At 34.7% G+C, this 18,242-nt stretch overlaps 1 protein-coding gene across 3 annotated transcripts in view; it reads left to right on the top strand.

Annotated features, from left to right (window-relative positions):
- Positions 1 to 18,242, top strand: part of AFTPH (aftiphilin) — a 65,434-nt gene that overhangs the window by 32,379 nt on the left and 14,813 nt on the right. For all 3 annotated transcript variants that reach the window (XR_011998048.1, XM_072743092.1, XM_072743093.1), the window contains exons 3-6: positions 7,779 to 7,930; positions 9,683 to 9,809; positions 10,444 to 10,500; positions 13,553 to 13,675. Coding sequence is in view for 2 of the 3 variants with exons in the window: in XM_072743092.1 (XP_072599193.1) it covers positions 7,779 to 7,930; positions 9,683 to 9,809; positions 10,444 to 10,500; positions 13,553 to 13,675 (459 nt within the window). In the remaining variant the exon portion in view is untranslated. The remainder of the gene's footprint in view (positions 1 to 7,778; positions 7,931 to 9,682; positions 9,810 to 10,443; positions 10,501 to 13,552; positions 13,676 to 18,242) is intronic.

The raw sequence follows: 18,242 nt of genomic DNA on the forward strand, positions 1-18,242 counted from the left end.
TAACCTATTAAATGGAAGGTTAAATTACCCAGTGGATTTTGTGTTTCTTCTAAACTTCCACTTAAGAGCAAAATCTAATGCTATCAGTGTTAAAATTATTAACATTAATCAACTTTTGTTCTGAAGGAAAAAAACTAACTAGATACATGTTGAAGGAACTTTAGGAATTGCCGTAAATACAAGCTACTTTAAAGGAGATCTGAATTGAGTGGCATAAGAACCAGAGTCTTGAATCCTAGGTGCTAGTCTTACGCACCCCTTTGGAAAACTTAATGAGATTTTCAATATACTTTTTATACTCCAGTATAATTATTTATAAAGTAGAGGTGTATATTAGGGTTCTCCAGAGAAACAGAACCAGAGAGACTTATTAAAAGGGATGGCTCAAGTCTTTTGGACGTAAAGAAGTCCCAAATACAGTCCTAAAGCTGTCTTCAGTTGATCAGATGAGGACCACCCATATTAGAGAAGACAATCAGCTTTACCCAGTCTGCCAGTTCAAATGATAATCTCATCCAGAAACACTTCCACACACATACATCTAGAATAATGTTTGACCAGTCATCTGGGCAGGGGCACTTCATGTCCTAGTCAAGTTGACACATAAAATTAACCACCAGAAGAGGGAGTGCTGTTTGTCCCTGTACAGCTTTCAGGGTTTCGAGAGATTTGCAACCTGTTTGTGACTGGGACCTACCAACTGGGAAGCCCTGCACTCAATAATATGACTTGTTTACATCAGTGGGTAAAATGAAATGATTGCTTGTATACCTCCTACTCTAAACATCGAGATATGAGAGAACTGAGAATGAGTGTAAGTGAATGCATACTTGATGCTTTGCCCCCACTGATGAATTTAACCATTAGGTAGTAGATCATTTGTGCTTTCCCAGAAATCACATCCGGTTTGAAAAAGTAGTAACTGTTATTATAGAGACATTCAAGGTAATAAAGGACCCTGATAGGAGAACAAATTTATGACAAATGAGAAAATTGGGAAAGATAAAAAAGCCAGTGTACCCTTGAGAGTAACATAGCTAGGGCCACATGTGACTTTAATGTGACTTACCTCTAAAAGATATTTAAAATTCTATTTTGTGACTTGGTATAAAGATGAGGATGTTAATACTTATTTTTAAAACATTTTCATAGGGACGGCTGGGTGACTCAGCGGTTGAGCATCTGCTCAGGGCATGATCCCAGGTCTGGGGATCGAGTCTTGCATAGGGCTCCCTGTGGGGAGCCTGCTTCTCCCTCTGCCTGTGTCTGCCTCTCTCTCTCTGTCTCTCATGAATAAATAATAAATAAATAAATAACATCATTAAAAACCATTTTCATAAATCCCTAAAGTTATGTGGGCCTTGGGCCCTGGAAATAGTATAGTGCTTAAAAGCAACACTCTAGAGTCATACTACTAGACTGAGGTCCAGGTTTCAGCACTAACTTGTATTAGTCACTTCCCTGAACCTTAGATTTAGAGAGTAATAGTACTTATTAAAATCTCTTATTCTGAAGGTAAAATGAAAGTGTGCATGTAAAGGTGCTTACCACATTGTCTCGCACCATAATAAGTGCTCAACAAATGTTAGTTACTGGATCCTCTCAGAAATGAACTTTTTGGAAAATGGTCTTTAAAGGTGCAAAGAAATAGTGTTGCCAACTGAAGTTTATGGTGAATGGCAGAAAGTAATAGTGAGCAAATAAGAATTTGAGTGAGAATGCCTCTATTTCTGGCTGTATACTCATCTGTCAAACTATTTTGAGAAGAAAGCTACTGCTTTGGGCTAGTTTCCATTCTCAGAATAGTTTTGGCAGATTAGGAACTCTTCTGAATACTAGTGCCCTCCTTCTTTGTCCTAGCACTGGACGTGAATAGGGAAAATAAAATGGACTCTGGCATCTGCCTTGAATGGTATTTGACTTTCAACACTAGATGTATCAGCTCCCAGTTCTTACAATGTGTACTGGCCAGATGTGCTGCTGTTTGCCGTAGGCTGAGAATTTGATGCACGTGTGAACTGAAGAACAAGACTGAGTTTACATAACTGATATTCAGCTAAACCAGTCACTAGTTCTCTAAGTCCAAATTCAAGAGAGAACTAATGACTGCTTTTCCTCTATGACTTTGGAGTTAAAGGCATTTAAAAGTCAAGTAATTAATGTGAATATTATTTCATTTAGTTTGCTATTCAGTTACGGTTGTAACCGTAAATAGCTAACTATTTAGTATGCTAAGTGTGTGGGCACTTGGCAACTTCTCATTAATTTACAGTGCAGCACTCTTTAGTAAAATGTACATTTTGCTTTGTTGAAAACTATGAATTGTAGTGTTAGATAAAATCATTGCTTTCTTAGGTATAGTCATCACCTCAGCAGTTAACAGTTGAATCTCTTATCTCATGGCTACAAATGTTTGAAAGACCACCAAAAGTGGGTAAAAGAATGATTTTGTGAAAATAGTAGGCTTTGGAGTTCAGACTTGGGATCAAATCCTTGCTGTGCACTGGACCAGCATGAGACTGTGGTTAATTAGTCTCCCTGAGCTTTAGTTTGATTTGTTATACTAGAAACAATAGTATTTATCTTTGGGGTTTTTTATTTTAAAAAGATTCATAAGGTAGTATATATATAATATCAAGCATAGTACCTAGTACATAAGGGATTCAATTATGTTTGTTACAGTTATATAAATATATTCAACAATGGTTAGATGGCTTATAATAAGATATACTTTCATAAGTGGAACAAATATGCCCCCTGCAGTCTTAAATAAAAGTGAAGTGCTTTTTTCTTTCTTTCTTTCTTTTTCTTAATCTAGTGCACACTGATTTAGCTAACATTTCTGTATCAACTATGTACAGGAACCTAAGTACTGGAGATTCAAAATGAGACATAGTCCCTGCCCTCAAAACTCCTATAATTTTTAGAAATTGAACCTAGAACTGCTTTGATGACCGCATAATACAGTGTTTAAGAACACAGACTCTGGAGCTATACTTCCTAGGTTAGGATTCAGCATGTAATATTCATCTGATTGGGAGCAAGTTAACCTCTTAGTGCTCCATTTTTCTCATCTAAAAAAGAGATGATAATATAGACTGTTACTTCCCTCCTGTGGTTTGTCTGTGTTCTTCTATGAGCTAATATTTGTAAAGCATTTAGAATTATGCCTGGCATGTGGTGAGCACTGTGTAAGCATTAAATAAAAAATATAATGCACCATATCAGGCTTTTTGCAGTTTCTATGTTTCAGAGAACATCTTTTGATCTTTTACTGAATTTAGGCTCTCACTTTCCTGAACTGATTCGGGTTATACTTACATGGTTTGCTTTACATGTTCTGCCTTATCTGCCTAGGGAAACTCATGTAGCCAGTCTAACTTTACCATTAATTCCAAATATTAAATACAGTCTTTTAGAACTTTGCATCTAATGCAAGTCCACATATACTGTAACATGTTAATAAACATTATTATTTAATTCGCATCTTTTTCTGAATCAGCTATAAGGAGTTTAAAAATGGGTAGTGTTCCTATTTAATCAAAACCAGGAGTGGGGAAAAAAAAAAAAAAACAGGAGTAGATTGCCTCTTATGGCTAGATATAGCCTATATATAAATAAGAATTCTTATAAGCAGGGTAATATTAAGTTCCGTTTCATTCATACACAGAATAAGTCCAAGTTTAAATAATATTTCACTTTGTTAAACCTAGTATTGATGTAATATTAATTTTATTACTGATTTGGTTTTAAATTGTTGTATGTATTAAACTGTGGCTGATAGTGTTGAGGGAAAAATTATATATATTATACAACAGTTAAAATTATTTAATAATTAAAACAACTTTTACCAGTAGCATGGTTTTGATATATAACTTATATGTCATGCTTAAATTTTTTGCTCAGAATAACAGTAATTTTTTTTTTTAATTTAGCGTGTGATTACTATCTGTTTTAGAAAATCTGTTTCTTGAGATCCCTGGGTGGCGCAGCGTTTTGGCGCCTGCCTTTGGCCCAGGGCACGATCCTGGAGACCCGAGATCGAGTCCCACGTCGGGCTCCCGGTGCATGGAGCCTGCTTTTCCCTCTGCCTGTGTCTCTGCCTCTGTGTGTGTGTGTGTGTGTGTGTGTGTGGCTATCATAAATAAATAAAAATTTAAAAAAAAATCTGTTTCTTGAAAGAAACCTATCTGCTTGGTCACAAGAAAAACTGTTCTTATAGTGGGTTAATTTTTCTTCTGAGCATTATGTTATGTTCTCATACCTGTTCTGTTTACCAAGTTATTTGGACTATATTCCATCATATTTTTTGAAATTGTAATTTTATTGCACTTCTTGGGAAGTAAAGCACTCTTTAAACCCAATGCTGTTTACACACTTTGTATTTTATTTTATTTATTTATTTTACACTTTGTATTTTATATGTGATCACAATTTAAGTCATGAATGCCAAAATGTCAACCAAAATGTTTACCAATCTACAAAGAGGGGTGCCTGGGTGGCCAGTTAAGCGTCCAACTCTTGATTTCAGCTCAGGTTATGATCTCAGGGTCGTGAGGGTGAGCCCCATTTCAGGCTCCAGACTGGGCCTGAAGCGAGCTTATGATTCTGCCTCTCCCTCTGCCCTACCCCCCCTTTTTTCTAAAAAAAAACAAAAATTTTTAATAAAAAATAAAATCCACAAGGAGTAGCATGAAGAGGTTCTGTTTATACAAGTGGCTCTTAATGATAGACATTTTTAAATTGGTTCTTATTTTCCAATTCAAGAGGATCTTCAGGGGTGCAAAAATTTGGATTATTTCATTTCTTCTTATACTGTGGTAGAAATCGATAGATTGAAACAAGTATTTTCATAATGATTTAGAATGTTAAATAGTGGGGATCCCTGGGTGGCTCAGCGGTTTAGCACCTGCCTTCAGCCCAGGACGTGATCAAGTCCCACATCGGGCTCCCTGCATGGAGTCTGCTTCTCCCTCTGCCTGTGTCTTTACCTCTCTGTGTGTGTCTCATGAATGAATAAATAAATAAATAATCTTTAAAAAAAAAAAAAAAAGAATGTTAAATAGTGGTAGAGAAACATCTCTAGTGAGATTTGAACCTAGATTTGACATTTATTTTATTCCTTGGTAGGCCACTGTGTTTCTATGTACCACCTGTATAATAACAATAGTAGTGAAAAAAGTTACCACTTCCTCGGCACACACTGGGTACCAAGTATTTAATCCTGTGGTTGGTCACCCACCCTGTGAGATTGCCCCTGATATTTTCAGTTTATAAATCCAGAAACTGAGTCTCACCCCTGGGTCCACAGTCCTCTGTTGAAGTATTATATTACATCATACGTTTACTTCCTGGAATTAACTAGTAGCAAATGAAATTTGGCATGTATAACCATGAACAACATATTAGTAAGAAATTCTTTGTAGAAGATTCCCTTTTACCATCAGACTAGTTGTATGGGTAGCTGGAAATTATACTTTTAAAGCAAAATGTCAGGAAATTTATTTTTCATCACAATCTTTGTTAATTCTGTTAGCTGCTTTCTTGTTGAATTAAGAGTTCCTCCTTATGGTGGGTGGTCCTGTTCAGTTAGTAGGTTCTGATTATTTAAATCTTTGTTATTTATTGCTCTACCTCAGGGGTCAGCAAACTGGCCTATGAAACAAATCTATCCTGCTGGCTGTTTTAGTAAATAAAATGTCATTGGAACACACGACACATATGTTTATAGATGGTGCAAAGCCGAAAATATTTACTGTCTAGCCCTGTATAGAAAAAATTTGCTGACCCCTGGTTTACTTCATTAAAGAAAATATATGAAGCAATTGAGTGTAATATCTAACCACAAAGATAAATGGAACTTTCTTTTAAATTTTCCATGTAAAAAAAAAAATAAAAAAAAAATAAATTTTCCATGTAACTTACATTCTCCATGAGAAAAAGTTAGGTAATAAGTAAAGACTTGAGGTAAATGTGATATTCTGTTTGTTCATGTACATTCCACTGATTTGAGAATTTGCTTACTGGTATACCTAAGACCTGGTAGTTAGGTGTAATATTGCCCAAATAACTGGATGTGTTTTGGGGTCATTTCTTTCTTCCTTTGATAAATATTTTTTCTTTCCCATTAGAAGGATAACAAAGAGGATACAAGAGAGATTCAGTTTTAATTTACAGAGAAGTAAAATTTGGTCATATGTGAGTTTTTGTTTACCTTCCCTGCCCAGAAGGAGCCAGCGCTCATCATGTTTCCAATTAGATGGTTATCTGATCCCTTTAAAAGTAATGTCTGTCCATTCCCTCTGTTGAAGCAAGTAAGTATGGGTCCCCTTGACACACTCAAGTTTCACAAGCCTTGGGATCTTGAGTCTACTCTTTACTGTAGGTTTCATAATTGATACTGAGAACCTTTTCCCATATCACACACATGAATATAATGAAGGTGTTAGAGTAACTTTTCTAGAGATAACAGAAGAGCACCCTGAGACTAATTATTCAGTGTTAAGTTTTTGCTCTGATACTGCTTCCAAAAGAGAGGTTTTAGTTTGGAAAACATGTTTGTGAAGATTTTTCCTTTTGTTTTGCATTTTCCTGTTTGCTGAGTATACTAAACAACAGAAATCAAGCGTTAACTTGTTTTTGTTACTTGGCAGGAAATACTACCATGATGTGGCATTTCCTTGTACACTTGGTATCATTTCAGTAGTACACTTCCAACAGTCTTTAACTTCACAGTGTATATTCCTATTTGGTATTTAAGTAATAAATTGGAAAAAAAATAGTAAATTGAGCTAAATTGAAAATACTTCACATGTATCTGACATACAGTAAGGAAAGTAGGAATAAATGTTATTGTAGGCTGTACATGTAGAATAACCTAGTAGTACCCCCCAAAAATGTCAGTCAGTCTAAATTCAACAGGTTTTAATTAATGAAAATACTCCAAAATGCCAACATTCTCAGTGAAAGTACTCCAAGGAATATCCAGTCTTTGCGTGGAGGAAAGGCAGTGTTCTATTAAAAAATACATATATACACACCATATGTAGAAGCGTAGAAAAAAAATGGAATTTTTAAAAGATAACACAGATCATAAAAATGATAAGTGAGCTATTGAATTTCTTAGTAAAAATTGAGACATTGTTTCATACTTTGGTTCTTTTAGCAGCAGAGATATTTCGAAAAGGCTTTTAAAGTTCAAATGTTTATATTCAAGAAAAAGGTTTTGTCAACTATGACTGCATAATATTTTTCATAAACATCCAGTTTAAGTATTCTTAAATCTGGAGTACATGGGTGATCATAGGGAGCATCTCAGTGATGTAAATAATATGAATGCTGCCTGTTTGTTTTTCTGAATGTTTCTCTTTGGTTTTTGGGGGGTTTTGTTTGTTTGTTTTGCTTTGGGTAGATTATTCACACTTTGAGAATGATTTCTCACTGTACAATTGAATAATAATTTTTTCTTTGTGAATTCTGTAATAGATTAAATAAGGTAATGTTTGTGAAGTACCAGATATGTTGCTTGGCATATAACTACATTTGTCACCACTGTATCACCATGATTACTTAATGTGATCATTTAGAACAATTGTTTTATGAGTAGTTATGCCCCTGTGTTTTCCTGTACCCTGACTGGTAGTTAACCTCCCTCTCTCTTATAGTGGTCAACAGGGTGCAGAGTTAAGAGGCGCGCACGCGCGTGTCTGTATTGATGATAAAACTGACGTTAAAATTAGAGAAATGAAAATAAACTTTTGGGGGGTGTTTTGATGCAGACAGCTTTATTAAACCGCCTGGAGCGAATTTTCGAAGCATGTTTTCCTTCAATACTTATCCCTGATACTGAAGAGGAAGTTACTTCCCTGAAGCACTTGCTGGAAACAAGCACCTTCCCATTAAAAACAAGAGAGGCCTTAGCTGAAAGTGGGTAAGTAGTAGACAGTTTTTAGATAGCATGCATATTTGTTAGTTTCAAATATTTCAACTTACAAAGTTCTCTTAAAGCATCAAGGTTCTAAAATGTTCTTGTAACATTGTGTTGAAGTTTAAAAATCATATTGTCCTACAAAAAACTCTCTGCTCCATTTTTGAACACTTTTTAAAATATTTCTAAATGGATATTCTCATCATTTTATATATTATCTTTTGACTTCTAGTATGATAGATGAGAATTTAGACTTTACATCTGCTATCCTCCATCATCTCTATATACTTATATTTTTTGTTGAGTTGATATTTGGTATTTGCATTATTGTATCATGTAAATAGTGCTCACTGTCCATTATTAGAGCTTCTTCACTAAGTCTTTTCCTACCCTTCAACAGCCTATTAGTACAGTTTTACTTAGGATCAAACCATTCCATTTTTTTTCCTGAGTCTTCTATGAGAGGACTCAGTCCTCCTGAGTCCTATTCTAATCTGGAATGGATTCAATCTAGGCTTCTTGTCTACATGTTGTCTTGGTAGTTACCTTCACGTAGAGCCCATTTTGGTGAAGCACATCCTCTAATGCCTCCTGAGAAATAAGTGGGTACATGGGTGGTAAAATTTTATTTTATTCTATTCTCCCATTAAATGTATAATTTAGGATTGTTTGTTGTTGGTATTCTGAAAATTCACAATGAAGTGTCTTGATAGAAATCTTTTTGTTCATTGGACTAAGTACTAGGTGTACGATGTTTCAGTATCGGGCAGTTCTCTTGTATTGACAATTACCTGCCCTCCATTGTCTTTCTGGATCTCCCATTAATTATTAGATGTTAGATGGTCTAGGTTGTTTTTCTCATTTCAAAGTTACTCTTATTCCTGTACTCTCTTGCATTTCATTACTATCCATGTCTGGACACATTCTCTCCCTCTTTACAAGTCTCTCCATCCCTCTTTGTGACTTCAGTGCTTGCAGTGCAGGGTTTTAAGTACCTCTTAATTTCTTTAAAGATAGAGATTATGATTTGCTTCTTGGTTTTTGGGGGATGATTTCTGAGAAGAAAAGGGGACAAAGGTTTATGCTTTACCATCTTAAAACCTTTTAGATGTGTTATTTTAAAATATGCTAGTTGTCCAAATAGACCCAGGAATCTCCCCAAGAGATTCATTTTGGGGATATAGCAACTCTACAACAAAACATACCATAAAATACAGGAAAATATTTTTTGCCTTACTAACAATAAGACCTAAACAGTAAAAACAACTTATTTAAACTGTAGAATTGTGGTCAATTAAATAATGATGCATTCTGTCTAACTGAACATTACACAGCCATTGAAAAGGTTTACATGTAGATGAAGAAATGCTCAAAATCTGAAGAAAAAAAATTTCTATATGCTATAATTGCAGCTGCGTTATTGGGCCAAGACTTAAAGAGAAAGCACAAATATTAAATGACTGTAGTAATATGGTAGAAGGATGAGTGATTTCTTTTCTCCTTTTAAATATTTTTGTTTTACAATTAAAAAAAACAGACTAAATTTTGGTTGGTTATTGGCAAATTGTTTCAAATGAGTTTAACTTAGCTATTTTAATAACTAAGTGGTAGTTGATTTTATTCAGATTTGTAATAATTGTATACTCATGTTAAATGCAAGATTTATTGGAATATATAACATTTCACCATCACATTAAAACTAGAATTTGTGGTGAAAGCTATTGCATAACCTGTTGTTGGTGGCTTCATCATCAGGGAACTGCTGGATGTGTGGACCGAGCTACAGGACATCCATGATGCACATGGCTTGAGATATCAGTGGGGCGGCTCCCATAGCAACAAGAAGCTTTTGTGCTCCTTGGGAATAGACACCCGAAACATTGTGAGTTTTGTTAGTACCTTGGAAAATCCTTTAGTGGATCTATATAAGTGTTTTTAAATTCTGTTACACTTCTGATCAAGCTATGATAAGCTAGTTCCTCAGAAAAATAATTATTGTCTTAAAAGCTAATTTATTTTGAATATGACAACTTTTTTTTCTTAATGTTTATTAGTTTTTTTTTTTTTCTTTTTAAGATTTTATTTATTTCATGAGAGAGAGAAAGGCAGAGACACAGGCAGAGGGAGAAGCAGGCTCCCAGAAGGGAGCCTGATGTGGGATTTGATCCCAGGACTCCAGGATCACGCCCTGAGGTGAAGGCAGACGCTCAACCACTGAGCCACCCAGGAGTCCCTGAATATGCCAACTTTTAAACATAAATCTGTCTAAATTTTTCTCTAGTCAATATATCTTATTTTAAGAAAAAGTGGTTTTAGTGTTTTTTGTTAACTATAAAAAGAAAAGATTGGACTAAGATATCAAAAACAGAAGCCCATATGAGCAGTTTAATAATTTGTTCTATTTATGTTTCACAGTGTATATAATAAAGCATTGCAAGCATATTTTGTTAACTGTTTCATTGTATAACATGTCATTTTCTAAATAAATGTTCTTTTTCTGTAACACATGTATGTAGCTCTTCACGGGTAATAAGAAGCAGCCTGTTATAGTGCCCATGTATGCAGCAGGATTGGTAAGTACAAAAATGTCTGTGTGCAAACTTATTATTGCTGCATTCTGTAAAATTTATCTTATGTGGCATGACACGGAAAGTGTTTTTTAGGGGGCATTTAGTGTGGAAACATTAAATGAATAACTGTTAATTTCCTTTTAGATCTCATAAATCCTTTCAAGTCTTGATTTAAGGACATTTTTCTATATTGTATTAATTAAAAACACTGTTTTGTTTTGAATTGAAGATTTAGTAACATAGTGCTCCTAATTCTAAAATGTACCTTTGGAGGTCTTGTTCTTTCTGCCTTTTTTTTCTCTTTTCTAAATTTGCTTTTAAAAAGTGGAAGCTAAAGTATCTGAAGGCTGAGATATCATGTATTTTAATCCACTTCTGATCAATTTTAAATGATATAGTAGTGAATCTGTGGATGTATATAAAAGCTTGGGAATACCAAATGCTAGTAATTGAAAATGAGCCACAATCCATAATTGGCCCTCAGTTTTTCCATTAATTTTTAAAAATATGTTCAATTTTGTTTTTTCAGATATGCCAGGTAGCCCAGGATAACTGAGGAATTTTCTTTCTGTACCTTATCAAGACTCAGTCACACTTTAAAGTTTGATGTGTTTGTGTTTTTTGGTGTGTCTTTAAGTTATTGGTGGACATTAAACTAAATCTATTAAACTAAATCTATTCAACTAAAAATATTTTTAAATTCTTACACCAATAACTACAAAATAAGGTAAAACACAATATTTAAGAAAAAATAACTTGGATCCCTGGGTGGCGCAGCGGTTTGGCGCCTGCCTTTGGCCCAGGGCGCGATCCTGGAGACCCGGGATCGAATCCCACATCAGGCTCTCGGTACATGGAGCCTGCTTCTCCCTCTGCCTGTGTCTCTGCCTCTCTCTCTCTCTCTGTGACTATCATAAATAAAAAAGAAAAAATAACTTGATATGGAATTTAAATTATACAACCCTTTATGTGCATGGGAAAGTGAATTTGCGGTGAAACTTGACCTTCTTTAATCTTACAGACATTTTCATGAATAAACTTTAATTACTGGTAATGAATTGGAATGTTTTACTTTGTTTCATTTTTGTAGTTTTGTTTGTTTTATGGAATTAGGCAAAAAGTTTTCTGTGCTTCAGCTTTTAATCCGTTTCTTCTCATTTATAAGTGTAAATAGAATTTATCTTATATTTTCAAAACACCTTGATTATCCCTATGCTTTTTTCTGTTGTGATAAAAATAATGGAGAACATTCTTTAACTTTTGGTTATTTGTAATTCTTTTTTCCTCAAGAAGTAGCATTTTAAAGATTGTTGGTGTTAACTGTCACATTCTGAGTAGAAAGTATGAATTTAATTTGTAGGAGTTTTCATTCGGCACATTGGGAGTAGTAACCTACTTAATCCTTATGTGTAAGCCCAGCATATTAGCCAGTTCTTTAAATTTTGTGAGAAGTTAGAGACCAGTGTTTTTGCTTTATTTTCCTACCTTAATTACTATCTTTCTTGGTAATAATTGTACCCTTTTTATAAGCTTTTAATACCAAAGTTGATTTAGTGAATATATATCTCTCCTTTTCCATCTTTATGATGCTTTTACATTTAGAAATTTATTCTTTTTCATATCTGGTCTCCAATTTTAATTATACCTGAATTCTTCCCATGGTGCTTCAACCAATGAGATGTTTAGTATCATTTGGTCTCATTTGGAGGAATAGGAGCTGAAATGATCGTTTAAGTCACTGGTTCTCAGACCTTAATATGCATCAGAAATGTTTGGAAGACATGTTAAAACACAGAATGCTGGGCACCACCTCCAGAGATTCTTACTCAGTAAGGGTGAGGCTGCACATCTGACAAGTTACCAAGTGGTGCAAAAACTACTTGGGAACCACTTCGAGAACCACTGATTTGTGGGATAGTTCACTTTGGAAAAGTTGGCTAAAGCTGGGAATTGTTTGCTGCGTGCACTGTCGCTTTAGGTAAGAGTGCACTAGAAACCCTGTATAATGTATAAGCTGTTGAGTTAGACCATGAATTTATTTTCAGTCAAGTTGCTGGCATAAAGCCTTTCACAAATAGCATTGTTAAGAATTGAATCTATAAATTGCTTTAGTTAGCATATGCCCTCTTTTATAAGAAGGGGGATTGTCTTGAAAACTTGTTTTTAGAAATGTATAGTTACCTTACTGTCTTAGCTGCTTTGATATTTTTCCCCCAGTAAAGGAAGATTTTGTGTGGTCTGTTTGATAAATACATAAGAGTTTATCAAGTATTATTTTAAAATGTGTTAAAGCTTGGTTTTTTTTTTTTTCAGGCCATTAACTGATGTTTACCCATTATTATTAGTGTTTGGTAGAGTATTGATACACATTGCTGATTTTTTTTTTCCTTCTTTATTTCTCCCTCCACCCTGAATGCATTCCTTTCTTACTCAAAAAGTGTGTTACATTTGTAACACATCTAGTGGAACATGTAAGATGTTTTCCCCTCTGAAATAGCTGTGTCTCTGCTTTGTTAGCCCAAAGATCTAAGTATTAAGGTTCCCACCCTTTAGTGGAGATAGGATCAAATACTAAATTTACATTGAAGCAGGTAGACATCATCATCATGGATGGCATGTTTTAGAATGCTCACTTCTCCAATCACCACCGTGGTGTAATGGGTACAAAGGGTGCCCTTTCCTGCAGTTTCAGTGTCTGAAATATCTTAATATTGTTGGATTCTTAGGGCCTATTCTGTGTACTTGCCTCTTCCCTGCCCCTGCCATCCCAAATTGCTTATGCCTTTGTGTAGCAGTGATAACTAGGCACTTTAAAACCAATTGAATCTAAAATACAAGGTCTTGCTTCAAAAAGTTTGGATTCCAAAGGTACTATTGTAAAACATTTTCCATTATAGTGTTAGAAGATTGTCTCCAAACAAAATATAAGCATAGTTGCTTTGTCTTTAGTGCTTTCCAAATGACTTGTTTTTTTTTTTACTTTCTGCTAGATTGACATTCTCATAAAGTTGATTTCTCCCCCCTCTTCCACTAATAGCTAATATGCCTTTTTCAGGGTATGTTAGAACCCACCAAGGAACCATTGAAACCACTATCTGCTGCAGAAAAAATTGCTTCCATTGGTCAGACAAACACCATGTCACCAGAAATGAACACATGTACATCTGACCAATTCCAGGTAAAAATATCTGTATGTGTATTGATACACTTATGCATGTATACACACATATGTCCAGACACAGTGTTTCCCATAATATGTAACTTTTAGTTTAAAATATTTTAAAAATTGGTTTAATGATGGACATGATTTTGATTACTTATTAATATCCCTTGGAATACAATAAACAAACGATCTTTAATTTTCAAACAAAGGCACAATTTGAGAACTGGCTGGTTATGGGTAAGTCCTTTAAACCTATCTAGGCCCCAATTTCTTTACCTATAAAATGAAGACTTTGAAGCAGGCATGTCTAAAAATCCTTTACAGCTTGAACATTGTATGATCATAATTACTGACACACCAATCTGGTAAGTACTGATTTTCAGAATAATTGGGAAACACTGCATTTACACAAACCCTTCAAATTTGCTAATGTGTGTTTTTCCTGAAGCCTACACATTTTATAAAGTAATAAAATTAGGTGTGTTTATTACATCAAAAACTGTTGTTTTGAGAGTTTGAATAAAAGTGTTACTTAAGTTGAAAATAATGTGGCCTTTACCAAACATTATTTGGATTAAGAAAAAAGAAAACTGTCTTACCTTTCTTATCCTCCACCTCCTTGGCACTGTTAAGCACAAATTTTTTTCAGTCTAATATGTTTATTATCAAAGCTGCTCCCCTCGCTTTTTTATCTGGAAAAAAAATGTGCTTACTCTTCCCACATCAAATTAGAAACTGACTCAGTGCTGGTTAAGCATTCTTTTTCAAAGATTAATATTTTTAAGTGAACATTACCATTTGTAAAACATCTGCTTTGTCATTTCTTACCTTCAATATCATCTTTAGTTATATCTAACACACAAATATGGACAGCCTTTCCCAAAATGTGTGTTCCATTGAATGCTAATCCCCAGAGATGTTCCATTAAAGAAGGGTTCCGAGGGAAGTAAGTTTGGAAATTTTTTCATATCATACCCTGTAACCACCCTCGGAGATTCTCAACACACATTAAGCACTCTGGAGAATCCTGCAGTTAATAACCCTATTTAATTTTATTTCTTAAATTTAGTTGGCCACAGGATTCTTCTCTGCAGAGACCGGGGAAAAGGGCCATAACACCTGTAGAACTAGTATTTTGGAGAATATACTTTAGAAAATAATGATATAAAGCAAAGTCCTACCCTTTCACGTGTGTTTCAAGGAACATCTGACATTACTGCTGTGTACCACTGTGGTTCATACTTGAGCATAACTTAAGCATCCCTTTGAAGCCAGTTCATTACTAGCACTGAAATAGTGGGCAAGGAAGCCTGAAGCATAAAATGCCTGGCCTTGTTGATGGTTGGGCAACAGGCAGGGTGGTTTGGCAAATTTGTCTCCATAGGTAGAATCTGTCCTTAGTTATTCTCCGTTAATTGCCCTTGTATTATTGTTCTCTGGCTCTCCGCTTCCCTCCCAGGCCTCCCCTACATAAGCAGATTCCAAAATTACTTCTCCCACAGCACATTCTCACTTCTGCCTTATGCAGCATTTTTATTCCAACAGTGCTAGATGTTAGGAAAGTAATTTGAACTGCCTGGTTCAAACTACCTGGTATGTTTACTGAAAATGAAGCCATTCTTTATTTGAGGCCACTTGTTGCTAGTCTTGCTTGCTGCCACCACCTCCTCCTCCTCTCCTCCGTCCAAGCACTTCTCTGTGTTACAGCCCCATAAGCTATTGCTTATTTTGTCAGTTAGCTGTCACCTGTCATTTTTGCCCCTAGTTGGTTTAATTGACTTCTTATATTTCATTCTAGTCACACTTCATATCTATCGTCTTCCTTACAGAATTTAATTGTAAATGACTAAAAGTCTAGATGATCTAATAAAAAAAAGTGTGTCAATTTAATGGAACTTTTAATGGAAATTAATGTGTATTAATTAAACGGAGGTTAGTCATAGCTCCATGATACGTGTTTAGCTGCTGCTGTCTCTTTACACATATACACCCCTCTATATTTATGGTCAAAGGACTACTGTCCCCGTATTGATAGACAAGTATAGATATTTTCAGCAGCATTGAAGCATAACTAACTTTTTTGCTAGAAGATGGAACTTAGTCTCTTGCTAATTATATTTTAAAAACTTTGTAATAACATCTGTTTAGTACACACACCTCTCTTTTAAAAAAATACACAAAGTACTGAATTAACAAGTTTCATTCTGTACTTTTTTTGTGGTAGTTTGTGATCCTCATTAGCTTTCCCTTTTAGACTTTTTTGGGAACCAAAATAATATTTCCCAGTGGGAGTTGTTGTTCAGACTTCTTTCTGAATCAGCTTGAGCCTCTCTAGGTCTTCATTCTAACATACACACAATTACACTGGATATTTCATTATACATGTTGGGATTTTGTGCTGAGGTACCTCATCTTCTTCACCAGACTGTATGATCTTTGCTTGGCTCTATACCACAGAATCAAGTTAAAATATTTTAAAAACATCTAAAATGCATTGTAAGATTCTCTTTCTATAAAATGATGTTTCTTACCACTATTCTTTGGCAGGCTTGTATATATTTTGTTACTTTCTATTTTAGCCATGCAGTAATACACTACATCTTCCCATTAGTCATAATACCCCAAGGAAACAGCCATAGCCTTCAGTGCTGGCAGTTCAGCAAAATATGTCAGGAAGGATCTCTTTAATACCTAATTATTTAGTTATTTATTTATTTTTGGTCAATCATACACCAAATCTTGCCTTTATGTTTTTATAGCGCCATCACTAACAGTGACTTTCAAACTTCACATTATTGTTTAATTCTCATTATGATACCTGCTTTCTCTTCTGTCTGTCCTGTTTCAATTTTGGTATCCATTGAATTTTTACTGGTTTTTTTTGTTTTTTTTTCCAATTAGTTTGTACTCATTACTCTTGTAACCATTGCATCTCTTGTTTAGGAGCTGGATGACTTACTAACAACTGTTCCTGGTGTTTTTTCCAGGATACTTTTACCTGAAAAGATAGCTTTATGGTCAAAAAAGCAGTAGTGATACTTTTGTTGTTTTGTTTTTAAATCTTCATTCACTGAATTTCATGGTCACATCATTCACGGTGCTGCTACTGATTCCCCTCTTAGTAAGATCAGTATGTCAACCACATCTTATCCACTGCTGAGTAGAGTCAGCTCTCTGACCAGCAGTTATTTATCTAGCTAGTCACTACATAGCAAATATCCTCTTAGGCCATTTGATGTGGCTGTTCCATTTGTGAATCAAAATTTTAAAGTTAGAAGAAAGGAAAAATGATTATATGGCATTGTTCTCTCTTTTTACATTAAGAGAACATATTTGGAAAGGCTAAATGATGTATGCCTCTGATCTGTAGCCTCCATTGGTTTGGGGGTGTGGGGTGCGTTCTGCTCTTTTCTTTTTTTAATAGGCATTCTTTGTCTTTCACACAAGTCATTCACAAATGACATGATCATCTACATAGAAAATCCCAGTGAATTTACCAGAAAACCATGGTAATGCCAATAGGTGAATTTGGCAAGATTTTGGGATATCAGATCACTATATAAAAATAAGCTGTATTTTTATATATCCTAAAAACAAGTGATTGGAAATTGAAATAAAAAACATGTTACTTGCCAAAGCAACAAAACCATGAAATATTTAGGGATAAGTGTAAATGTACTTAATTTTTCTTCTTTCATATTTTACTTCAAGTTTTTATTTAGATGCCAGTTAGTTAACTGATAGTGTTTTTGCTCTTTTTATTATGACCTTTTCTTCCTTAGTGCTTTTAGTTGCTGCAGTAATCACTTTTACTACATTGCTTAAGGTTGTTTTAGTGCATCATTCAGTGCTTTCTCTTTAAGTAGCCCTCCTCACCAGTGCCATTAGTTAGCTTATAATTGCTAACGTCTCCTGTTTTACTTCTGTCTTATTTCCACTAAATATTGACTCGTGTTTTAGTACCTCATTATTATAATATTGGCTATGTTTTCAAAATGCCACATACCTGTATGAGAATCTAAAATACCAGCAAATCATTGAAATATTTCTAAGCAACCAGCTAATTGACATCGTTTAGATAAAACATGTTAATGAAAGAGCTTTGCTTTCTTTAACCAGAAATTTTGTTAGTGCATTAACCTGGTTGTTGTCCATCCTGGGTGTTGTCTAACCAGGTTTCTTTCACTGGTCTCTGAGTAGAATAATAGAAGTTGAATCTGTTGGGATACTTAGAGCTTTTCATTTGTTTGTTTTTGAGATCAGCTAACAAAGATCTTTTCTAAATGTTTATTAATCATGCAGATAAGTTATAAATCAGATTTTCGCCAGCATTATTTTTTATTTTATTTGGAATAATTATAGGTTCACAGGAAGTTGCAGAGATAGTACAGAGGAGATGCTTTGTACCTTTCACCAGTTTCTCCCCCTAATTACATCTTTCTTAATTATAGCCCAATATCAAAACCAGAGATATGACTTGATTATAATATGTGTGTATAGCTCTATGTCATTTTGTCATGTGGGTAGATTCGTAAAACCACCACCACAATCAAGATACATGAACTCTTCCATCACCATAAAG

The sequence above is a fragment of the Vulpes vulpes genome, chromosome 16 (genome assembly GCF_048418805.1).
Source record: "Vulpes vulpes isolate BD-2025 chromosome 16, VulVul3, whole genome shotgun sequence".
Lineage (NCBI taxonomy): Eukaryota > Metazoa > Chordata > Mammalia > Carnivora > Canidae > Vulpes > Vulpes vulpes.